The sequence below is a fragment of the Trachemys scripta genome, chromosome 7 (genome assembly GCF_013100865.1).
Source record: "Trachemys scripta elegans isolate TJP31775 chromosome 7, CAS_Tse_1.0, whole genome shotgun sequence".
Taxonomy (NCBI): domain Eukaryota; kingdom Metazoa; phylum Chordata; order Testudines; family Emydidae; genus Trachemys; species Trachemys scripta.
The window spans coordinates 54,447,206-54,473,043 of record NC_048304.1 but is presented as its reverse complement, the minus strand read 5'-3'; the positions used below and the strand labels follow the sequence as shown (position 1 = coordinate 54,473,043).

The 25,838-nt window shown below is 47.2% G+C and overlaps 1 protein-coding gene across 1 annotated transcript in view; it reads right to left on the bottom strand.

Annotated features, from left to right (window-relative positions):
* Positions 1 to 18,579: 18,579 nt before the first annotated feature.
* The window catches only part of LOC117880531 (neurotrypsin-like), a 31,835-nt gene continuing 24,576 nt past the window's right edge, over positions 18,580 to 25,838 (bottom strand). Inside the window, exons 13-15 of the mRNA XM_034776799.1 lie at positions 23,306 to 23,428; positions 21,610 to 21,890; positions 18,580 to 19,415 (exon numbers count right to left, since the gene is read on the bottom strand). Of these exons, the coding sequence (XP_034632690.1) occupies positions 19,108 to 19,415; positions 21,610 to 21,890; positions 23,306 to 23,428 (712 nt within the window). The 3' untranslated portion in view covers positions 18,580 to 19,107. The remainder of the gene's footprint in view (positions 19,416 to 21,609; positions 21,891 to 23,305; positions 23,429 to 25,838) is intronic.

The following is a 25,838-nucleotide window of genomic DNA, read 5'->3' as shown; positions in this document are numbered from 1 at the left end:
GAGGAAGAGCATGGCAAACATCTCTCCCTTTTATCATGTCCTTTCCTCCCTCTTGGCTTTGTCCCCCACCCTCCCTTCAGAGTCAGGTGAGCAGTACTGAGTCTCTCAAAGCAAGCAATTCCCCTGTTTTGGCCTCATGCAGGTGAGTCACTGCATTGTAGCTCCCTTGCTGGACAATGGCTGCTGATGGGTTGTTTGACACTCCACCCGGGCGTTTGTTACTTTCCTTGCTGTTGCCTCTAGGGAGCTAATATCTGGCTGATTCACCCAATTTACAGTATGTTTTAGTGACAACCATACTACACAGTTCTCATAACTTCATATGCATTAATGATATAAATATATGGATAGAGAAATGACTTTCAGCAGATCATAACATTTCCCGATACCTTACAAGGCATGCTTTATATGTAAGCTCACGATTATATGAAAATGAGGAATATGGGGGTTACAGCACTCTCCCCTAAGGTATAGAATGTCACAGGTGGATTGGTTGATTTGTGTGGAAGGATGAAGATATTTTAGGTATAAATCTCAGAGGTGGTCTTGGGGTGACCTCGTCCTTGAAAAAAATGGTATAAGAGGGTGAGCCATGAGAGCTACTAACTCACCCACACAATGAGCTACTAAAAATGCTACCTTCATTGATAGATGTACCAGAGAGCATGTTGCTAAGGTTTTGAATGGGGCCCCAGGGGGGGCAGCATAATACCAGCTTCAAGTCCCATGGTGACGTGGGTGCATGTACTTCAGGGTAAATGTTCTGAAAGTTTGTAAGGAAGCGTTTGGTAATCGGGTGCCCAAACAGTGACATTCCATCAATCTTGTGATGAAAGGCATTAATAGTGGATAGTCCCGAGTTTTTTAGCTCCACAATTTAGTCCAATATCAAGGGTAGAGGTGCGGAAACCGAAGTGACTTGCTTGGCTTAGCACCATATGGTGAACCTCTTCCATTTCTGAAGGTCGGTTTTGCATGTGATTGACCTCCTACTGTTTAGTAATATGTATCTAACCTCTTCTGAACAGGCTGGTTCACCATGATGGAACCATGTAAGAGCCACGCCTTCAGGAGGTCTCTCCAGGTTGGTGGCCCTGTCCGTTATTCTGTGATAGCAGGCCCGGTTGGAGTGGGAGAGTGCATGGTGCAGATAGCACCATCCACAGCAGGTAAAAGTACCAAGTCTCTCTGGGCTACGTTGGGGCTATCAGTATGACTTTCGCTTTGTCCAGATGTATCTTGTTTATTACCCTCAATAGTAGTGTTACTGGTGGGAACGCGTATAGAAGTGGCACTTCCCATTTGAGGAGGAAGGCATTCCCCAGTGACTGGGGCCCCAGACCTGCTCTCGACCAGAACTGTAGGCATGTGCAGTTCTGTGATGTCAAAAAGAGATCAATAGATAGGTGTCCCCATTGTTGAAGTATGTTCTGCAGGACCACGTCATTTAGTTCCCATTTGTGATCATGAGAAAATTATCTATTTAATATGTCTGCTGTAGTGTTCTGACAGGCTGGAAGATAGGAGGCTGAGATGTTGATATTGTTTTTCAGATACACCAATTCCACAGTTTCATGGCTTCGGTGCATAGGGAGTGGGATTGGGCTCCTGCCTGTCAATTTATAGAAAACATGCAAACGATGTTGTTGGTCGTTACTCTTATGGTCTCGTTTCTTATCAATGGCAGGAAGTGGAGGCATGCATTGTGAATTGCATAGAGTTCAAATAGCTTTATGTGTAGCAGTGTTTTGGAGGGAGACAACCTGCCCTAGATTATATGGTGTGGCAGATGAGCTCCCCAGCCTATCAAGGAGGCATCGATTGTGAGTATTGTGATAGACCCAGACCAGTTGGGAACAGCAGAGTAGCAGAAGGGAGATATACTGGCCACTGGATAAGTAGTTTTCTGTTCCCTGAGTGACCAGAGCAGGGGCTGCTCCAGGCTAATAGGCCACCTGACTCCAATTAACCTGCTAAGAGTCAGGTGAGGCTGTTAAGCACCTGACTCTAATTAAGGCCCCTCTGTTGCTATAAAAGGGCTCACTCCAGTCAAGCCAGAGGGAGCCAGAGGAGAGGAAGTGTGTGTGAGGAACTGGGAGCAAGAGGTGTGCAAGAAGCTGAGAGTGAGTAGGCGTACTGCTGGAGGACTGAGAAGTACAAGCGTTATCAGACATCAGGAGGAAGGTCCGGTGGTGAGGACAAAGAAGGTGTTGGGAGGAGGCCATGGGGAAGTAGCCCAGGGAGTTGTAGGTGTCGTGCAACTGTACCAGGAGGCACTCTAAACAGCTGCAGTCCACAGGGCCCTGGGCTGGAACCCGGAGTAGAGGGCGGGCCCAGGTTCCCCCCATACCTCCCAACTCCTGATCAAACACAGGAGGAATTGACCTGGACTATAGCTTCTACCAGAGGGGAAGGTCTTTGGACTGTTTCCTGACCCACAGGGTGAATCTGTGAAGCGAGCAAATCCGCCAAGAAGCGCAGGACCCACCAAGGTAGAGGAGGAACTTTGTCACAGTATCATAAAGGATGTATCCTGAGTGAACCTTAATCTTACCCGTTATGGCCATTTTTATGTTCTTATGAACCCCCATGCACACGTTGTTGGGTTGTGTCCACCAGTGTGAAGAATCTTTGACTTTGTTTGGCATCGTAAGATGTCTGTTTAGGCCGTGTTTGTGTAGCATATACACAGTTCTGAGTCAGCCCTGAATACAGCACATGTGGAGATACACGTCATACCACAGATGTGGTTGCAGCCATGTGGCCTAAGAGTTGAAGGCAGGTGTATGCTGATGTGTGTGGACTATTAATTACTGAAGAGATGAGATTGATCATAGTAATAAACCTATTTGTTGGTAATGACGCTTTGGCTTCCAGGGAGTCGAGATGGGCCCTGATGAAGTCCAGCTGTTGACGGGGTTTTAAAGTTGATTTTTGTGCATTTATCTGTAACTCCCAACTCTGGAAAAGGGCAATCATCCTGTGAGTAATGTCGACAGTGTCTGCCCGAGTGGGAGCTTTTAGTCATCCAGGTGGGGGAATATTATTACCCCTTGCTTGCGCAGGTGTGCTGCTACTACTGTGAGAATTTAGGAGAAAATTCATGGTGCTGTGAATAGGCTGAAAGGTGAGACCTTGTATTGGTAATGGTCTGTTCCCAGGGTAAATCTGAGGAACCTCCTGTGAGTGGGATGTACTGTTATGTGGAAATAGGCATCATTAATCGGGAGCACTATTCTGGAAGTTGAGGAGGCTTCCAGGATGCCCAGCAGTTTATGTTGGGCCTCTGGGTCCTCCACAAGAGGGATCTCTAATCTGTCAGCCACACATTTAAAAAGTTCCTGAAGTTGCTTAAAGTCAGTGGGGGCTCTGGGCGGCGGAGGCATTATGGTCTCATCCGGGGAAGAGCAGGAATTGTTAGTAGGTCGTGTGGTGTCTTGCTCTATGCTCTCCTCACATTCCTGGACTGTTTCCTTGTGGGGTCTGACGTTGCAGGCACCGAGGGTGTTGGGGGCAATCTAATCCCCTCTGTATAGGGACTGCTGCCTAGTAAGGCATTGTGTGGGAAACAGCATGGATGGTCCCATCCATGGATGCCCATACCATAGCTGTATGTCTTGCCTATAGTGAGACCTTGATCATAGAGATCCATGGGTTAGGTTTGCTGATGGATGAGGAGTGGTTTGAGGAAAAAACACCTTCTTCCTCATCCTGTTCCTCCTTGCTGGAAAATGAAGGGGCTATTGGAGAGATGAGTTGTTCTGGTACCATGTGCACCAAGGAGCCATTGGTGCTGAAAAGTGATGAATCTGACGTTGACGATACTAATAGGTCCTTCTGATGAAGGAAGTGGCACGGTGCCAGTGGCTTGGCACCAAAGAGGTCGGTGCTCAGAGTTTCGGTGTTGCAGTAGACTGTGCTGATGGTTTTGGCAGTAGAGTTGCCGGTGCTGATGGCGTCATTGTTGATATGGTCATCAGTGCCGATGAAGCTGGCAGAGCAGGCAGAGGTGGCATAGCCTGTGTTGGAGGTCTCTGTGCCATCTCCTTCAGCGGGATTGACGGTGCCACAATGGAGAAGGTAGGCTTGCTCTTGCCTCTCAACTCCACACCGGAGTGCTTGGGATCAGCAGAGGTCTGTGCGGGCGACAACGGAGAATTCTGGTGTCTCATAGCGGTGCGGTCGGTACCAAGGAGAGAGACCGAGCTGGAGATCGCTTCTTTTTGGTCGGTTCTCTTTGAGGAGAAGTCATTGCTTGTTTCCTTGATTTTTTAGAGGAATAAGCCTTCCTCTGAGAAGAGGGTGAGGTCTCTGGAGATCTTTGTCCAGAGAGAGTCTGCTGGCCTGGGTCTGAAGCTGGATGCAGAGACTTCTCCATTAAGAGGCGCTTGGGCGCAGATCCCTGTCCCTCCACGCTCAAGCCTTTAGGTTGCTGCAATGAGCACATTTCTGAAGGATGTGTGACTCACCCAAGTAGCGGACAAACTGTGCGTGCCCGCCCAGCACTGACATGGTGTTTTGACATGCCATCAGTGCTTAAAGCCTGGTGAACCAGGCATAACTGAAAAGTCAGCGGTTCACTCCAAGGATGAACTTAGTCAGTCTCTGAAAAAAAAAAAAAGTGTTTTGTTTTTTTGTAACTAGGAAGGAAAATGGGGAAAAGGGTAAGTAATCAAACTGCTAAGCTAAAAATATGCTAAGCAAACTATTTTAATGCTAAACGAGCTAACTTCGTGACACTGCTGGGAGCTTCATCTCAGGCCAAGGACAGTTGAGAAGGAACTGAGGGGATCAGGTCACACACATGCTACATGAGGCACCAATGGCTCCATGAGACAGGGACTATGCATGTGCGACTTGGACAGGCACTGGTCTTGAAATTCTCTGATCAAAGGCGCAGAAACACATCAACACCTGAAGTGGAGCACCCACAGGGATGTCACTAGAAGAAGAAATGTAAGCTCTCTGCAGATGACTCCAGCAGGCTGATCCAGTCATCTAAAGATCCATCTTGGTCACTGTTTTTACCTTCTTGTGACCACCCTACATCAGGGCAAGCTGCTATTGCAAATCTCTTTGCAGTGCTTATAACCCTACCCAGCAAGGGGAGGAGTGCCCAACATCCAGCATGATATCTGATGCACACAAATACAGAGAAGCTGCTGTATGACCTCTATACAGCAAAGCACTTGCGAGCTATCTGGCTCCTGACCAGGAGCGGCTCTATGTATTTTGCCGCCCCAAGCACGGCAGGCAGGCGGCTTTCGGCGGCACGCCTGTGGGAGGTCCGCTGGTATCGCGGATTTGGCGGCATGCCTGTGGGTTGTCCGCCGGTCCCGCGCCTTCGGCGTACCCGCCGCTGAATTGCCACTGAAGCCGTGGGACCAGCGGACCTCCCACAGGCAAGCCGCCGAAGGTGGCCTGACTGCCGCCCTCACGGCGACCGGCAGGCCGCCCCCCTGCGGCTTGCTGCTCCAGGAGTGCTGGTGCCTGGAGCCGCCCCTGCTCCTGACCCCTCCTGGGCTCGCACGGGTTTGGAGTTTCAATTTGTTCAGCAGTGATCCTCGTTTTCTATGATTAAAAAAAACCCCAAAATTCTCCAATAAAAAGACATAAAAATCCAAATGAAATGCTGAACTTTAGTTTCTCTAGTCGCAATATATATAGGTTTCAGAGTAGCAGCCGTGTTAGTCTGTATCCGCAAAAAGAACAGGAGTACTTGTGGCACCTTAGAGACTAACAAATTTATTAGAGCATAAGCTTTCGTGGACTACAGCCCACTTCTTCAGATGCATATAGAGTGAAACATATATTGAGGAGATATATATACACACATACAGAGAGCATGAACAGGTGGGAGTTGTCTTACCAACTCTGAGAGGCCAATTAAGTAAGAGAAAAAAAAAACTTTTGAAGTGATAATCAAGATAGCCCAGTACAGACAGTTCGATAAGAAGTGTGAGAATACTTACAAGGGGAGATAGATTCAATGTTTGTAATGGCTCAGCCATTCCCAGTCCTTATTCAATCCTGAGTTGATTGTTTCTAGTTTGCATATCAATTCCAGCTCAGCAGTCTCTCGTTGGAGTCTGTTTTTGAAGTTTTTCTGTTGTAAGATAGCCACCCGCAGGTCTGTCATAGAATGACCAGACAGGTTTAAGTGTTCTCCAACTGGTTTTTGAGTATTATGATTCCTGATGTCAGATTTGTGTCCATTAATTCTTTTGCGGAGAGACTGTCCGGTTTGGCCAATGTACATGTCAGAGGGGCATTGCTGGCACATGATGGCATATATCACATTGGTAGATGTGCAGGTGAACGAGCCCCTGATGGTATGGCTGATGTGATTAGGTCCTATGATGATGTCACTTGAATAGATATGTGGACAGAGTTGGCATTGGGCTTTGTTACAAGGATAGGTTCCTGGGTCACTGTTTTTGTTCAGTGATGTGTGGTTGCTGGTGAGTATTTGCTTTAGGTTGGGGGGGTTGTCTGTAAGCGAGGACAGACCTGCGGGTGGCTATCTTACAACAGAAAAACTTCAAAAACAGACTCCAACGAGAGACTGCTGAGCTGGAATTGATATGCAAACTAGATACAATCAACTCAGGATTGAATAAGGACTGGGAATGGCTGAGCCATTACAAACATTGAATCTATCTCCCCTTGTAAGTATTCTCACACTTCTTATCAAACTGTCTGTACTGGGCTATCTTGATTATCACTTCAAAAGTTTTTTTTTTTCCCTCTTACTTAATTGGCCTCTCAGAGTTGGTAAGACAACTCCCACCTGTTCATGCTCTCTGTATGTGTGTATATATATCTCCTCAATATATGTTTCACTCTATATGCATCTGCAGTAGTGGGCTGTAGTCCACGAAAGCTTATGCTCTAATAAATTTGTTAGTCTCTAATATATATCGGTATCAGTTGAATGCAATGTTTGACATATTTACAATTTTTAAGCATGTTTGAAGCCTGCCAGTGCTATCAATCAGTATAATACAATTAATAGAACTGTAATTTGTATTTCTTACATATACCACATACTTCTATGTCTGTCAGCCCCAGGCAGAAACCCGGCTGCCCGGGGCTGACAGCCCAAGCCCCGCCGCGTTTTGATTAATATGGAGAGCTGGATAGTAGAGGCTCAGATAAACTGGGTTCTGTATTTTTCCCACAGCAAACAAGTTTCTAGGATCCCTGGTGTTCAGCAAGGGCTTTGCAGCAGAATTAATTTGTTGCAGTTTTAATTCTTGCCAGCTGGTTCCCCCGGCCTGCTCCTTAATCTGAGTGCAGGCCTGAGTGACATCTTCTTTCCAGCTCAGCTCTTTGAGCCAAAGCCTCCCTGGTGCCTGTACCAGGGCACCGGCAGCTATGGATAGGAAGAGAAATAATCAGACCTTATGCTTGGTTCACACATTATGGTAATATAGCTTCCCTTTCGGTAAAGTTGGCAAACAGCAGCTGCCTGTTCTTCATGTCAGAAGACAGGCTACAATCTTGCAAGGATAAAGAGGGGCCCCTTTCTCATGTTCCCTGCACACAACAGGTGGGTTTTCAAGAGGGGAGGGAAGCCAGGGAAAAGACTACACCTGTTTGGGTTTTATCTCCCCATCCCCAGCAACTCTGAAGGCCAAATGTTTTCCTACACACACGTTTTACGAATTACTATGATACTTAAAGAGGCACAACCCCATTGAGCAGATGCATTGATACCAATATAAAGTTGCTTATACCAGTATGTTTTCTTCCCATGTAGGAAGGAGAATAAGCTAGTCTGCTATGACACCTTTACCTCAGTGTAACTGTGTCCATTATAGGGGTTGGGCTGGTATTCTCTAACGGGACTAGCTATATTGCTACAAAAATGGTAGATCTGGGGCTCCTGTTCTGCTGACTCAGGCTTTGGTTTCAACATCCACATCAAACATTCCACCAGCCATCTGCTTTGGCACTAAGCCCCCATTTGGTTTTGATATATACTTTCAAAATGCTCTTGGGATGAATTTGGCAAGTTGGGGATGTAATGGAATTGAGTGTTTCCGTTAAATCAAATTCCCTCCCCTTTCTCCTCCTCCCCTGCCCTCCCCTCAAAAAATACAGGTCCATGCGGGAACCCTAAAGTCAGATATGAAGTTGCTGAAGTGTTAACCACAAACAGGTTTATTCTCCCTTCAGTGCAAAACTCCCAATAGCAGCCTGGAGATAACAGACATGTATAAACAGCCTGAAGCCATAACACTTTGTACTGTGAGTGGGACTTTGCTTAGCCCATGCAATCAAGTTGTATTGATTTGGGAAGGGGACTGTCTTTCCTGCTGAGTCACTACTGCATACGTACCCCAGCAGGATTCTTACAGGTCTGGTGTTGATACAGCTACTGTATTTCAAACATAAATACAGACCCCTTGGAAGAGTCCTCAGGACGAGTTTTGTAAAAATAGGAGCGTTAGCACAAGTGTCCTGGCCAAATTCAAACTGGGGTCACTTCTCCCCTCCTTCCACTTCCCATAGAGCAGGGCAGTGGTTCTCCATCTGTAGTACATGACTTGGTTTAAAGTATAGTATTAGAAAAAAATTAGTTCTGACACTGACAGATTATGAAGGTGATTTAAACCAAAACTTTCTGAGTTTTAGATGTAAGAGGTTTGATTTTGAAGTGTGAGAATAGCCTTTGCTCATTCTCAAGGGCTGCAGAGTATGCCGCTGAAAGAGCTGTTGTGTTGCATTTTGGTGGTGAATGAAGCGACACTGATCCCTTAGGTTTGTAAAATGCTTTAGGGTCCAAGCTGCTCTCTCAATGTAAGATTAACAGAAAAATTCAACTGGCTTAGTCTGGCACTGATCAAAATACTGATGTAACCCTTCTGCCCCTCTGAGTTGGCAGCAACAAGGGCCGGGTTCAGTATCTAGGGGTTCCGTTTCAATAACGAAATGCAAAACCGGCTCAAGCCCCCACCCAGTGACCTGGGACAATTACATACCACCCCCCGGGCACCTCTAGGGGGCAATAATTCCCCTCTTGCAAGCACAGAGTCTGAGTGTAGCAAAAGCCTTTTAATAAAGGAGGGAAACAATGCGGCATTATGTTGGGGAAACACCACAAACAGGATTCATAACACAAACCATGAGCAAGAGACCCACCTCCAAGTAAGTTTGGCAGTGTCCTTTTCCCCTCAGGGTCTTAAGTCCAATAATGCCAAAGTCCAACAACCCCAAAGTTTCTGTCCCTGGTCAGTGCTGCACCAGAGTTCAAAAGTTTATCTGCAGAGTTTTACCCCCCCAGCCTGGGCGGAAATGGGGGGGGCACACGGGATGTTAAGGGGCACCTTATATGGTCCGAGGCCGACTGCCCCACCTCTCCGTGGAGTTCTGCTGCAGCCTTTACCACAAATGGCTCCGCTCTACCAGCCACGCCGCGCCACTCCACCAGCCGCCCCCGCAAACTGCTCCGCTTTGCTCCGTTCTGTGGGCCGCTCCAACCATCCCACAAACTGCTCAGCGCTGCCAGCCTCTCCACTCCACCAGCCATCCCATGAACCGCTCCAGCTGCCCCTGCAAATGGCTCAGCTCTGCTCTGCACCGCTCCGCTCGCTGTTCCATGGGCCGCCCCAACCGTCCCACAAACTCCTCGGTTCTGCCAGCTGCTTAGCAAGATATCTTCAGGCTCCCCCACTGGTTAACACAGCACTCAGTGATCTCAGCTCAGCAATTTTAGCTCTTTTAGTGATTTCAGCTCTTAGCGATTTCAGCTTATAGTAGGGGAGCCCCAGTGCTGGTGCACCATTGGCCCAAAGTGAATTCAGTTCAGCAACTTCTAGCTAGACTCCTAATGGAAGCAAACTTAGCTCTGCTATTCAACACTGGAGAGAGAGGGTAGTGCAATTGGTGTTCCAGGCCCTCAAAAGGGGCCCATACCATCAGGTACACATACCTGTCCCCAACCTCTCTCAATTCACTGGGTTTTGTAACCCATGCCCCTTGTCTAGCGAGCGCTACTTAGTTACTGGTGAGTCCCTCTGTCATACAACAGTTCCACTGGCCTTGATTCACAGAATCAGGGTAACAACACTTTATTCTCCCCCCCCCCAATAACAGAGAAACTGGGGATCCCACACCAGCCAGAGTAACCATTTTCAGTTGTTGTTGTGTCAGGCTAGGTGGGTGGGTATGCCTATGCAAACAAGATCAGCCCCTGAAGTTCTTTTCCACCCTCGCCATAATTCACCACCAGATGTCAGGGTAGAGCTTATCCTGACTCTGCTTACACTGATACTCACATGTATCCAAAAAAGGCCAAAAAAGAATTTGAAGAACAGCTAGCCAAAGACTCAAAAAGTAATAGCAAACATCTTTAAGTACATCAGAAGAAGGAAGCCTGCTAAACAACCAGTGGGGCCACTAGACAATCAAGGTGCTAAAGGAGCACTCAAGGATGATAAGGCCATTGCGGAGAAACTAAATTAATTCTTTGCATTGGTCTGCACGGCTGAGGATGTGAGGGAGATTCCCAAACCTGAACCATTCTTTTTAGGTGACAAATCTGAGGAACTGTCCCAGATTGAGGTGTCATTAGAGGAGGTTTTGGAACAAATTGATCAACTAAACAGCAGTAAGTCACCAGGACCAGATGGTATTCACCCAAGAGTTCTGAAGGAACTCAAATATGAAATTGCAGAACTACTAACTGTAGTTTGTAACCTATCATTTAAATCAGCTTCTGTACCAAATGACTGGAAGATAGTTAATGTGATGCCAATTTTTAAAAAGGGCTCCAGAGGTGATTTCAGCAATTAACAGGCCGGTAGGCCTGACTTCTGGTTAAAACTATAGTAAAGAACAAAATTGTCAGACACATAGATGAACATAATTGGTTGGGGAAGAGTAAACATGGCTTTTGTAAAGGGAAATTAGGCCTCACCAATCTGCTAGAATTCTTTGAGGGGGTCAACAAGCACGTGGACAAGGGGGATCCAGTGGATATAGTGTAGTTAGATTTTCAGAAAGCCTTTGACCAGGTCCCTCACCAAAGGCTTTTAAGCAAAGTAAGCTGTCGGGGATAAGATGGAATCTCATGGATCGGTAACTGGTTAAAAGATATGAAACAAAGGGTAGGAATAAATTGTCAGTTTTCAGAATGGAGAGAGGTAAATAGTGGTGTCCCCCAGGGGTCTGTACTGGGACCAGTCCTATTCAACATATTCATAAATGATCTGGAAAAAGGGACAAACAGTGAGGTGGCAAAATTTGCAGATGATACAAAATTACTCAAGATAGTTAAGTCCCAAGCAGACTGCGAAGAGCTACAAAAGGATCTCTCAAAACTGGGTGATTGGGCAACAAAATGGCAGATGAAATTCAATGTTGATAAATGCAAAGTAATGCACATTGGAAAACATAATCCCAACTGTACATATAAAATAATGGGGTCTAAATTAGCTGTTATCACTCAAGAAACAGATCTTGGAGTTGTGGATAGTTCTCTGAAAACATCCACTCAATGTGTAGCAGTCAAAAAAAGTGAACAGAAAGTTGGGAATCATTAAGAAAGGGATAGATAGTAAGACAGTAAATATTCTATTGCCTCTATATAAAGCCATGGTATGCCCACATCTTGAATACTGCATGCAGAGGTGGTCACCCCATCTCAAAAAAGATATATTGGAATTGGAAAAGGTTCAGAAAAGGGCAACTAAAATGATTAGGGGTATGGAACGGCTTCCGTATGAGGCAAGATTAATAAGACTGAGACTTTTCAGCTTGGAAAAGAGACGACTAAGGGGGGATATGATAGAGGTCTATAAAAATCATGACTGGTATGGAGAAAGTAGATAAAAAAGTGTTATTTACTCCTTCTCATAACACAAGAACTAGGGGATCATCAAATGAAATTAATAGGCAGCAGGTTTAAAACAAACAAAAGGAAGTATTTTTTTCCACACAATGCAGTCAACCTGTGAAACTCATTGCCAGAGGATGTTGTGAAGGCCAAGACTATAACAGGGTTCAAAAAAGAACTAGGTAAGTTAATGGAGGATAGGTTCATCAATGGCTATTAGCCAGGATCGACAGGGATGGTGTCCCTAGCCTCTGTTTGCCAGAAGCTGGGAATGGGCGACAGGATGGATCACTTGATGATTACCTGTTCTGTGTATTCCCTCTGGGGCACCTGGCAGTGGCCACTGTTGGAAGACAGGGTACTGGGCTAGATGGACCTTTGGTCTGACCCAGTATGGCCATTCTTATGTTCTTATGTAGGGCTACCACCTTTGAAATGCAAAAAACCCGGCATGCCCTCCCACAAGGCAAGCCCTCGGCAACCCCAACCACAAGCCAACTCCGCAACCCCCGACCTTGAACAGCCACTGGTAGTGTCTAGACAGAGAACACACATAGATAAGATTGATAACATCGCACATCTCCTCACTCTCGCGTGACTCAAACCCTCTCTCACACACACGCAGTGCACTTGTGTGTCCATGGGCAGACAGCTGCTGTATGTTCAACAGTTTTGATCTGTTATTGCTTAAACAGTGGCAATGGGAACATGGCAGCATCTTTAGCTGGACATGAAGCTTTTACCAGTAGCTACCCCCCTGTATTGTGGTAATAATGGAAATCTTTAGCCCATGTAAACCCCTTCCACTCCTGCCCCCCCCCCCCCCGGGGCAGATTAAATTATTTTTCTGGCCACTGGCAAATCCTTTAAAAAAACCAGCCAAGCCAGTCAAATACCAGCCAGGTGGTAACCCTACCCACATAGGAGAACTAACCACAAAATAACATACAATCCCACACAGTGACAGTGCAATCTGTTTATTAACATGTTTTGTGAGCTGTCATTGTTCATCCAGGTGGATGTAACACTTTTAGCACTTAACTAATTTCAGAGGTACTCCATCTAGCGCTGAGAGGAGGGGGTCAGCCCCTGGATGGTAGAAGAGGGTTATAACAAGACTAGGTTGGCTCCTCCCCAAGTGAGACATTCTCCCTGCATTTGGGGATTTAAATGTTTTGTAAACAAGTAAAAACAGAGCACGGGAGGGTGCAGTTGAGCATGTCACAATTGGACCGATTTCACAAGGAGCACCCAAGAACCTGGGAGCATTCTGTTAGTCCTGAGATTGTTCAGTGCCTGTGCCCGCTCATGTATCCACCTTCTCTGGCTGCAGGAGACTCTTGTGAATCTGTCAAGGTGGCTCAGAAAAAAAAATCACACTGTAACCAATTGATCTTCTAAGGCCCATCCACAGACAGAATCTCCCCCAATGGCCGCTGCATGTGAATGTAAACACGCTGCTCCACATTGTTACTGGGTCACAGCAGCTTCTTGTGCTGCAGCAGCTTAGATAGCACTTCAAATAAGCCACGCCCCCAATTTCCTTACCCATTTCTATAGCCATGTATGTAACAGCTGTTACCCTCCAATACAAGGGTAATCGGCCTCCTGCAGAGGTTAATAAACAGCTGCCTGATTAACTGTAGCAGGGAATGTAATTCATAGAGATTATCTGCACAGTATACAGCTCAAAGGGATAGATATCTAATCCAGCACCAGCTGGTCAGAGCCTGGACTGGTTTCAAGAGAGGGCTGATAAGGGCACCTGTGCAGGCATTACAGGTCAGAAAGGGAGTGAACACCAGGGCCAACCACTGACTGTGGATGGAGGTGTTGGATTCATGGAGGATTGGAACACTTTCCCTGATGAGAGGCAACTGTGCAGCATGAACTACCTCTCCTTAAACAGTCAAGCTGGCATAGTTACTGCCTCCAAACTCTGTCCTAGTGGGGCATGTGCTCCCATCCCAGCACCAGCTCTGTCATGCTACAATGTGAGGTTGTTTCATGCAGCATCAAAGTATAACTCCTCTTCCCATACTGCAAGCCCAGGAAATGTAGGACAGCTGCCAATCTTCCAGGACAAAACAGGTATTGTTCTACTAGGCATGGGGCAGGTAAGAAGGGGCACCTAAACCACTGGAATAAAACAGAAAAAAAACGAACTGTTTAGTCAGCCAGGGATCTTCAAGAATTCGTATCCATCACAAAAAGAGAAATAACCTATGCAGCATTGCTACCCCAAGTTTAGGATTCAACCCAGATGACTAATGCTGGTGGTGAAGCCTAACCTTCCCACAGACATATTTTTCACTCCTATAGCCATTCCCTTCAGCACTTGTGTAAGGAGAAGCTGCTGATGGCTCCAACTTTAAAAAGGTGCTTGAAGTGCTACCAGGAATTACAGATCCATGAGCCTCCCTTCTGTACCTGATTAAACTGTTTGAAATGAACATTTAAAAACACAAATATAAACTCTTGGATGAACATCCTAGGGAAACAATGGGCACAGCTTCTGTTGTGGAAATTCCTGCCTCTCTAATCTACTAGAATTCTTTGACCATGTCCACAAGAGGGAGGATGAAGAAGAATAAGGTTGACATGGTTCAATTTTTCAAAAAGCCTTTAACAAAGTCACTAATAAGAAGCTATCAAGACAACTCATCAGTTAAGGGGTGAGAAGCTAGAGTGTTGTCATAGATTAGAAACTAGCTGATGGATAGCAAGCAGTAGGGATAAATGGTCCATTTTCAAAAAGGAAATAAAAGGGTTCCCGCCTCCCTCCATGTGCTGTTTTGGGGGCAGTGACCAGTATTTATTTAGGATATGACAAAGGGGTGAACAGCAAGATGGTAACATTTGCAAAAGGCAAAATTATGTAGATTAGTCAAGACTGAAGAAGTTTATGAGGGACTTCAAAGGGACCTAACAAAGCTAGGCGTGTGGGCAATGCGGTGGCCAATGAAACTCAATGTTGACTAATGCACATCGTCCAAGTCCATTTCCTGGGTTCTGAAAAAAGCACTGCCACTGAGGCAGAGACCTGAGCCCCACTATGACAAAAAGCTCTGCTCAAACGCAGCAGCCATCAAAACAGTGGGCAAAGTTTTAACATAGCTAAAAAGTACACTAGAAAATAAACTGATGATACAGCCTATCCTGGGGGACTGTTCAGTTCTGGTTACTAGAGCTCAAAGATCTAGCAGACACAGAAGGCATGAAGGAGACAGATAACAAAAGTTACTAGAAACATGAAAAGAACAGGAGTACTTGTGGCACCTTAGAGACTAACGTACTCCTGTTCTTTTTGAGGATACAGACTAACACGGCTGCTACCCTGAAACTAGAAACATGGATAGTTTTGTATGAAGACAGACTGAAAAGACGGGGACTGTTTAGAGAAGAGGCCACCCATAAGATAATGGATGGTATAGAGAAAACAAGCACTCCTATTTACACTAATAAGTAAGAACACAAGATCAGGGGCCATTCAATGAAACTGAAAGGCATACATTTTAAACCAATACAAGGAAATTACGTATTGTGTAGCATCAAAATTAATATGTGGAATGCATTGCCAGCACATTGCATTGAGGTCAAGAGCTTAGCTGAATTAAATGAAGTATTAGACATTTCCGTGGGAAGTGAGGAAAGTCACCTTAGCCAGGAGTCAAAAAAAAGTTATAACCTTTTGAACTACCTCTCCTTAAACAGTCATAACCACCCCCTTCAGACATAAACTACCCACTAACTGGGTAGAAGGGTCAGGCACAAGCTTCCCTAAGGGGAGGTTATTTGACTAATTGCCCAGCACAGAGTTTCTTGCACCTTCCTCTGAAGCCTCTGATACTGGCTGCTCCTGGACACAGGAGACTGGACTAGACCACTGGTCTGATCCAGCCAGACCATTCCATTACTCCCCTGTGACAAGGTACATTGACTTAATGTGGAATTATACGCCAAATTAAATAGCAAGAGAGCTGTTCTGAAACAGGCAGGTCAGGAGAATTAAGAACAGTATTTACAGACTTGACTTGTTTCTGAGTACTGGTAAGGAGCGTGGAAAATGAATGAGATGATGTACAAGTGATACCCCTTCATTCATTCTGCCCTACGTAGTATCCCAGGGACTTACTGAAGGCCTCTCACAACTTCAATGTTTACTGTGAAGACCAGGAGAAACAACAATGTGAACGGGTAGGCTCAAAGAGGAGACACTGGCCTGTGTCTGTTAAATGGTAACTTTTTATGTGGGTCACCTGCATCAACCCTGTCTGCCAGCTCAGCTAAATACAGAGAGTTTTGTTCCCTTCACAAGAAAAACTCTGCCTGGTGGGATTCTGGACACAGCTGGTCAGCTCAGCAAGGCTGTAAAGGACAGGTGTCAGCAGCTAGAGAAGCAGAAACTCCACATGAGCTGAGAACAGTGTCTTTGGTCAGCCCCAAGTAAAGCCAAGCCACAGTGTGCTCCCCAGTCAGTTACTGTCATTGCTGTTATGGAAATCAGTGGCAGAATTCACTCCACTGTAAACACCAGAATTCTAGGAAATATTCACCCCCCCATTCCCTAGGGCCTCCCCTCCCTGCAACATGTCATTTAAATTGAGGGAGGAAGCAAGCTGATCTGTCTGATGGGGATTTTCTCCCAGCAGTTGCGGGACAGCAAACCCACAAGGAGTCACACACCCCATTCTACACAGGTCAGGCCTGGTGGTACAGCCACATGGTTACAGTACTGTGGATGCACTTCATATATATGGCACTGCAGACACTCAGCCCTTAACGGGGCACTGACAAATCAGATCTGACTCAAAGTCAAGTTCTGTACAAAGTCCCATCCCTCAACCAACACAGTTTAACAATCCCAGCAAAAACTTGTCTGAAACATTCTGCCACTATAGTATTCACAACCCAATCACCATGCAAACAGGGAAGAGAGTGAGAGAGAACTATTCAGTTTAATGTAAGTGGGGAAATCTGCTAGATTTTTAATCTGGTAGATTCCCTTTAAACTAAGGTCTCTCGGTGGAGCTAAGGCAAATGTGGTATACAGTTGCTGCCTATCAAACCTAAAACACGTGTCTGGAACCCCACCACTATGTGCCTTGAGGTTTACTATTGTAACATAGTGTTCGTGCACTGTAACACTAGCGACACTTGTCTTGTTAATTCACCCACTATGTGCGTAAGCCCTGTGTCAGTCACCTATTCTTGCACAGCCATTGTACACTGGTAGTATATTTACATGCAATGTGTGCAGACACCCTCCCATGCGTAATGGCAGTGGGTGCATGCATGTGAGCCCCGAAAATGCATACCCTCCAAAGTGACACTGAACCCAAAGCATGCACAGCTAGCATAAGAACCACTGGTCCCATCCTCAAGCATTATGCTGAAGGCGTGGATATTTGGCACCATCTTCAACCCCTTGGTCAGGTATTATTGCTTACCATCTGTAGTTTTAATTTGTCCTCTCGCTCCTGGCTCTGCTGTGTGCAGCTAGAACTACAGGTACACTGAGAACTCCTGTCTGTCTTCATTTGCTTCCACCTACTCAAAAAGCATAAGTTGTCTCCAATAAATAAATGAAGTCCTAGGATTTTCTTACATTGGTCACGCACCCCAGGGTGGAAGAAACAGAAAACAAGGAAGAGTCTTGGTGAGTATCACAACCCATCTTTTCTCTTAAGATCACATTAATTCTATTCATAATAAGACCATAGGCCAGATCCATAGTGTGTAGCTATTTCAATACAGCTACATCAATTTATACCAACTGGCCTTCTGATTTCTGAGGGGGATGAAGAGGGTCATGCTGCAAAAACAAGCCCAGTGGATAAAGGACTGGGCTAGGCTAGGCTAGGCTGCAGGAGACATCAGTTCAAGTCCCTGGTCTGCTACGGATTTCCTATCACTAAGTCTCTGTTTTCTTTCCCCCATGGGGATAACAGGCTCTCCCTACCTCACAGGGGTAAATACACTAAAGACTGTGAGGTGCTAAGGGTATGGGGGTTTACCTCAGGTAGATAGAGGTATTGCCAAATCATGACCCAAACATTTGAGAGTGGCTTTAACAATAGATTGGGTGGGAAGGTGTTTACCTTCTGGGTTTTCAGCCTTTGGTGGTCACATTTTCAAGCTTCCCTTTGCAACCATGATGGCTAGATACTTTTGGGTTTTTTTAAATGAGGACAGACTCTCATGTGATCATCTGACTCCAGGAGCTGGAGCTTTAAGAAAAAACAACAAATATTGCCAGCTCTTGCAATTTTATCACGAGTCTCACAACACTGAGAGAATTTGGAGCATATGGGGTCAGGGGAGCACATGTGGAAGGCTGGGAATCTCCTAGCAGGGATAGAGATGTTCCCAGGGACAATATGGGAGTGGAGCTCATATTCAAAAGAGAGCAAGTCCCTCATGGGGATATGGAAAGGGAGAAAAAAACCTCTTGAGGGGGTGGAGTGGGGGGGAAGAGGAGAACATGTGCAGCCTCCTCGTCCTGCTCCTCCCAACCCAGTCCTGCTGTCCAGGTAGGGTAGGGTCTGGGAAGTGGCTACAAGCAATCTGCTACAAAGATCCCTGCAGCAAAGCCTGGTGGCATTTCTCATGAATCTCATCTTCTTCTGCAGTGCCATCAAAGGACTGGTCTACACTAGAGCTTTAGATTGACTCAACTACGTTGCTCAGGGCTGTGAAAAATGCACATCCAAGTGATGTAGTTAAGCTGACCTATGTCCCTGTGTAGACAGCGCTACCGCCTCTTGGGGAGGTGGATTCCTACGGCGATGGGAGAACCCCTTCCATCAGCGTACGTAGTGTCTACACAGAAGTGGTGCAACAGTGCTGCTATAGCATTCCAAGTGTAGACAAGTCCAAAATGTGTGAACATGCAAAAGTTGTAGGTGATACTGACAGAGCCATCCCCCCATCTGGGAGCAGAGGGACATGTATGATTTTTCTACAGGATTCTGATAGCTACAGGAGCAGTCTGTCTTGCCAGCTCATATCCACTTCCCTGCTTCAGAGATTAGGGACTACGATGAGAGCAAAGACTTCCAAGAGACAGGCATAATTATTTCCCCCAGTGGTTAAGTCTCTTCTCAGTGTTCAAGGACAAAACAAGTCTCTGCCAGGTACACACAGAAGCAGCAGCCCCCGTGGAGGTAGAAGGAAGCTACAGTTCCCAAGTGTGGGCCAAAGTTTTAATTCTGTAGGGGCAAGAGGGATTAAATGATGAAGATCTCGGAGCTCAGGGACTTGCATTATAGCTTGGTCACTTTCTTGATCCAGGGCACAAACTTGCTGACCTTAGTGTAAACTCCAGGGGAGTCCTTCCGGCCACACCCATAACCCCAGGAAATGATCCCCAGAATGACCCAGTGTCCAGTTGACCTCTGACACATGAGTGGCCCACCGCTGTCACCCTGGCAGCTATCCACCCGCTTATCTTCAGAGAGGTTTCCAGCACAGATCATATGGTTAGTAAACTTGCCCCCGTAACGAGCCTCACAATCTTCTCTTGGGAGAAGGGGCACCACACCCTGGAGCAATGTTCTTGAATAGGATTTCCCTGAAACAGAACAGAACAGCACAACTCACCACTCGGGCTATGTCTACACTACAGGCTTTACAACAGCACAGCTGTACTGCGCTGCAGCTGCACCACTGTAAGGTCTCCCATGTAGCCGCTCCATGCAGACGGGAGAAAGTTCTCTGGCCGGCGTAATTAAACCACCCCTAACGAGCAGCTGTAGTTCTCCCGCCGATGTAGTATCTCTTGCCGACATAGTGCTGTCCTCACTAGCGCTTCTATCACTGAAACTTATGTTGTTCTCTGCTGCTCACAGCTCCAAAGGAGACCCCAGAAGAAGAGAACACAAAATGGCACTGGGCACAGAAAGAGAGTAAGAGAATCAGGGACACTGCCTTGAATTGTATCGAGAAATAAATTAGTAGCCAGTGCAGACTACTGAATACAGGTGTTCTAGGTGAGCATGCTGCCTCCATCTCAGCGCATCCATTCTGCTCAGGTTCTTATACTGCACCATGGTATCTGCCCATCCCTTCAACCATTCTATTGTCTGGGCTTCTTCCTCACAAGTCCTTTCACATGGGAATATCCCAGCATTTGAGCCCCCGCTCCCTTGAGGCTGTTCCCATGAGCATCATCAACCTCTGACCAGGGCCGGCTCTAGGTTTTTTGCTGCCCCCCTTCCACTGCACCCTCCTGCCGCCCCAGTCCTGGGTCACTGGTAACTTGCTCCCAGGGCGGGTCATTCAGTAGGAATTTTGGATGTGCACAAACACACAGAAAGGATTGGCTCCCATATGGTTACAGAAATGCAGTAAAGTGGAACAATTTTCAGCTTGTGTGATTGAAGGCTATCTGGATGCATATTATAAGAATGTCCTACATAAATGAGGAAAAGTTGAGGTGCCTTTATTATTCTTTTGTTCCATTCTTTGTTTCTATGGGGAATTTGCCAATGCAATATCACTGTCTTCCTTTTAAACAAATAAAACTAAAACTTAAAATAATAATAAATAATAATAATAACAATGAAGCAATGGCTGTTGAAAATAGCAATTCCAGTCCTAATAACCACTGGGAAGCATTTCTTGCTCAATTTATTCTACTTTTTCTACAGCAAGTTACAGTGGATCAGTATATTTGATTTGGGAGAAATGAAGTAACAGCTGCCCAAATTGAGCTTGAGCACTCCTGAATTTTGAGGGTGTTCAAATCTGGAAGGCAGATGCTGGATTCCCTTTCTGAATATTAGCTAAATCTGGAAAAGAAAAGTCAATTTCTGCTTCCATGGCTCAGAAGTGTAAATCCTCCTACATGCCTGGTACTGTATCTAAAACTGCCCAGTCTAGTAGAGCCTGCCCTCCCTTACTTTTCATTTTAAATTCTAGTGGGATCCATGTACCTGCCTTGCTAGGCTTCAGATAGAGAGGTGCAATGTCCATTTAGTCCACCCAATTCTTTCTTTGGGGGAGAGCCCAGGGCTGGGGCGGCAGAAGGTGCGAGTGCGAGGGGGTTGGGGGGGAGGGAAGAGCCCAGACTGGGGCGGCAGGAGGTGCAGGTGGGGGCCAGAGCTGGGGCAGCAGGGAGTGCGGGTGCAGGGGGAGGGAGAAGAGCCCAGGGCTGGGGCAGCAGGAGGTGTGGGTGGGGGGAGAGCCCAGGGCTGGGGCGGTAGGGGGTGCGGGGAGAGCCCAGGGCTGGGGCAACATGGGGTGCGGGTGCAGGTGGGGAGAGAGCCCAGGGCTGGGGCAGCAGGGGGTGTGGGTGGGGGCCAGAGCTGGGGTGGCAGGAGATGTGGGTGCGGGAAGAGCCCAGGGCTGGGGCAGCAGGGGGGTACAGGTAGGGGCCAGAGCTGGGGCAGTAGGGGGGGGGATCCCAGGGCTGGGGCAACACAGGGGTGCAGGGGGAGCCCAGGGCTAGGGTGGGCAGGCAGCAAAAAAACTAGAGCTAGCTCTGTCCCTACCATTTACAGCAAGCTGCAGCATGAGGTTTCAGTTCCACACTCCTTCCCCCTCCCTTTCCTGTAAATTGAGGCCAAGGGAATGCTAGGAAATGTAGTTCTTTCCCTGCTCCAGGGCTGGCTCTATAGGCAGGGAGCTAACCAAGGAACTACAGCTCCCAGGGCTCCCTGTTGGTTCTCAGCTCCCATGCTGGATTCTTGTACCCCTGCAAATTTGCCGCTCCAAGCACCTGCTTGCTTTGCTGGTGCCTCAAGCCGGCCCTGCCTCTGACTCACCTGTGTCTCCCCAGCCAGAGATAATGCAGGCCTGCCTGTTAATGGCAGCCTTCTCCTTCCTGTCAGGGAGGCAGATGGGCAGGACGTGGCGACTGAAGGAGAGGCAGTGGCTACCCCTGCCCCGCATCCTGACCAGGGCGATATCATTGTCATTGCTGCTGGACCGGTAGTTCCTGTGAAGGATGATCCTCTCGACGGGAATCTCCCTCTCAAACGCCTCCCTCACGCCTGTATGGTAATCGCCTACCCGCAGCAGGTAGCGGCGCACATCAGTGCCAAACCTGGCCAGGTGACAAAGAGCCGCCTAAGAGCTCACGTGGTGACCACCTGGGGCATGAGCACTGCACTGCTGGATCCAGGGCCATGCCCCTGGCAGAAAGGCCTCAGTACCACTACAGTGCCCACAAGCGCATCAGGCAAGAGCATTGCTGTCTGGTCACTTCACAAGCTGCCTCAGAGCCAGCTCCTCCCAGTCCCCAGCAAGTCAGTGCTAAGCAGGGGACTGGTGGTTCCCATTAGCAGTGAAGGGAACATCTGTTCATGCCGCCACCAAGCACCCCAACTCTCTGTCTGACATGAACCAGGCTATGAATTATCTTCTGGACCCTCTAGATCAGTGGTTCCCAAACTTTTGAGGGTCGTGACCCCCCTTACCCATCTCCATGCCCTTCTCCCCCCCCACACACACACACCGGGCTGGGAGCAGGACTGTGGCTCCAGGGGGGTGGGGGAAAGAGGGTGGGCAGTGGCCGGGATAAGGGGTCCAAGGTTGGGGCCACAGCTAGGGGTGGGTCTAGGAGCAGGGCCATGGCTTGGGGACGAGGCTGGGAGTGGGAGCGGAGCCGCAGCTGGGCTGCAGTGTGGGCCAGCAGCCAGGCCCATGGCCAGGTGCAGCTCTGCTCCTGGCCTTGCCCCCAGCCTTGGCCCTGAGCCAGGAACAGAGCTGTGGCCAGCAGCTGAGGCTTGGGGCTGGCATGGGATTGGGGGTTGGTCCTGCTTTGAGCAGGGGGTTGGACTAGATGAAATCCTGAGGTCCCTTCCAACCCTGATATTCTATGATTCTATGGGGCCAGGAGCAGAGCTGTGCTGAGGCTGGGGATGGGGCCAGGCATGGGGCTGGCAGACGTAGCTAGGGGCAGGACCGGAGTAGAGCTGGGGGCGGGGAGGGGCTGGGTGGTGCTCCCTCCCTGCCCCTGTGGGGGCTGTCCTGGGCCCGCTGCACCCCCCCCCCGACGTTTCTCCACGTCCCCTTAGGGGTGCGCATTCTACACTTTGGGGACCTTTGCTCTAGACTGAGGCAGCAGGAACATGTGACTGGACCAAAGCCACTCCAGGCTCCTGACCACCCCAGTTTACTGTTTCTCAAACTATAGGCAGGGTACGAAAGAGCAGGTTTATTCCACGTTATAGCACTTGGAAGTTACAGGCTCATGTGCCCCACACAAATAGCTCAGTAACCCCTGGGTCATGGCTTAGCTCTCGGCTGGCCTCTCTAGCAGCAGCAGTGCTGGGAGTGCACAGAGCTCATGGCTCCTGCAACTGTTTACAGGAACTCCGCTCCTCAGAGATCACATCCTCTTTGGAAGGAACTGATGCTATACGTGGAGGCAGGGCGGTGACTGAGTCAGACGGGATTATCTTCCTTGTCCCTTGCTCATCCCCCCTCCCCACCAGAACTCCCCCTCCCCGCCGTTACCTTTTGAAGCAGTGCGCTGCAGTCACGACCCAGCAGCTGTGGATGAGCGTGGCGCCACACAGCAGACGAGTGTCTCTGTGAAACCCCTTTAGCCGCAGTGAGGCCTGCCATGGCCAACCACCTCTGAAAGAGAAACAGGGGAATAATGGGCAGTACGCACACAATGGCATGGTGCTGTCCTCTCCCACCCCACCCACACTGCCCCATCTCGCCTCAGCCACTTCTCATCCTCCCTTAGCGCTGCTCTTCAGTCAAGGTAACATCAGGAATCAGGAGGGAGGTAGTTAGTGAAGCTGTACTCACCACTGGGAGCACAATAAAAATCAAGGAGCGATTCCAGCCATATCACCTCCAGCTTCCTCAGCATTGCTAGTCACTGCTTTGGGGAAGACAGGAAACATGCCTGGGATCCCTGTCCTCAGCTTTGAAAGCAGAAACCAGCATTCCAAGTGACTTGATGGGGGCAGGTAACAAGGACTGGAGTCCATGATGGACTGTCCCACAAGCACTTTGGAATATACACAAGTGGCAAAATGCAGAAAATAGAAACCAGTATTGCAATGCCTTTCAATTCACAGCTAGAGTCTGGGCATCACTGTTGCTTTAACACACATGATGTGGTGGTGGGACTGAGCATGAAGAGTCTTGAACTTCAGAAAAAGTCTCCAGGAGCCCTTAGGGAAATGGGTAATAGAACAATTGCAGCCCAAAGCTGGCAAGGAAGGACAATTGCTGGTATTTTCCAGGTTGCTTGTAGATGAAACAAAAAAATTGCCATACCAGATCTGACCAATGGTTCAACTAGTCTGGTATCCTGTCTCCAAGAGAGGCAGGCACTTGATTTGCTTGAGAAAGGTGTAAGATCCCCACCATGAACAATAGGCAATTATATGTCCAAGGCTGGATGTGGGCTTAAGTGTGGTTGCCGGAAAGAAGCAAGTCTAGGTACTCTTCAGTTCTATAGGTTATGTAGAGTTAAAGATCAGTGGGCATATTCTTATATACAAATAGTTTATCTCTGTTCCTCACATATGAAGGTGTATCCCTGGGTAATAGCATTCCTGCCAATTTGTAGCAATCATTTCTTAATTCAACTGAACATTAGAATACAGTAATATATTATTATTGCCCCATCCTTGTGATGGATGGTGCTAAGGCTAATTTCTTATATAATCCCACATAACTAACAATGATCCACCCTTGACAACTGTGACGCATGGCCAGAAAGGGTTAAACATCCTGCAAAATAAATAACCCTCAAAAGACATGTGGAGGGATAATGTTTGTGTATTTACATATGTATGAGTAGGATCAATGATGTAATCAACAGTCTCTGTCTATGCTGTATTCTGATAATTCAGAGATCAAAAGAACATCCTAGCATTTAAATGAATTGTAAACAAGGGATATCTCTGCATTCATCTCTCTTTGAGATTTATAGCAACTAATCTGTGAATGGTGGAGGAACAAGCAAGTTGCCTTATGTTAATTCTATAGCTAAGTACTGGTGATGGACCTCCTTCAAAGTCATGCTCATTACCTTCTGAATTCCAACTTGTCAAAAAGGACATGAAATTGGATAAAAGATCCTTGGGTCCTGATTCTGTCATCTCAGATCTGCTTAGGCTTCATCAGGGGAAGTTTGTGTCACAAGACTGAAGTCCCAGTTAAGCTGGTACACCCTGAATATGATATTTGGACATTGGACTATAACCTATGAACTATTTCTGAAAGAACTCTTTGCAACTACAAAGCTCACCATCTATGCTATCACAGAATCATAGAATATCAGGGTTGGAAGGGACCTCAGGAGGTCATCTAGTCCAACCCCCGGCTCAAAGCAGGACCAATTCCCAACTAAATCATCCCAGCCAGGGCTTTGTCAAGCCTGATCTTAAAAACCTCTAAAGAAGGAGATTCCACCACCTCCCTAGGTAACCCATTCCAGTGCTTCACCACCCTCCTAGTGAAAAAGTTTTTCCTAATATCCAACCTAAACCTCTCCCACTGCAACTTGAGACTATTACTCCTTGTTCTGTCATCTGGTACCACTGAGAATAGTCTAGATCCATCCTCTTTGGATCCCCCTTTCAGGTAGCTGAAAGCAGCTATCAAATCCCCTATGAATCTGGACCTCAATGAATTGAACTCATGTCTGTATGTATATTGATCTTTTAACCATACTCTCTCTGTTGTTTTTTAATAAATTTTAGTTTAGTTATTAAGAAATGGCTGTAGCGTGTATATGGGTAAGATCTGAAACATTCATTAATCTGGGAAGTAATGTGTCCAATCCTTTGGGATTGTTGGAACCTTTTCTTTTATATGATGAAATAAGATTTACAGAAATTTTCATCATATTTGACGTGGGTACCTGGATGGAGGCCTGAGGCTGGATCACTTTAAGGGAACTGTGTTGTTTGGACTTCTGAGTAACCAGTAAGGTAATAAAGAAGCTGTTTTATGCTGGCTTGGTAAATCTAAGTATTGGAATATCCACCAGCTTTATGGGGATTGTCTACCCTAATTGAGT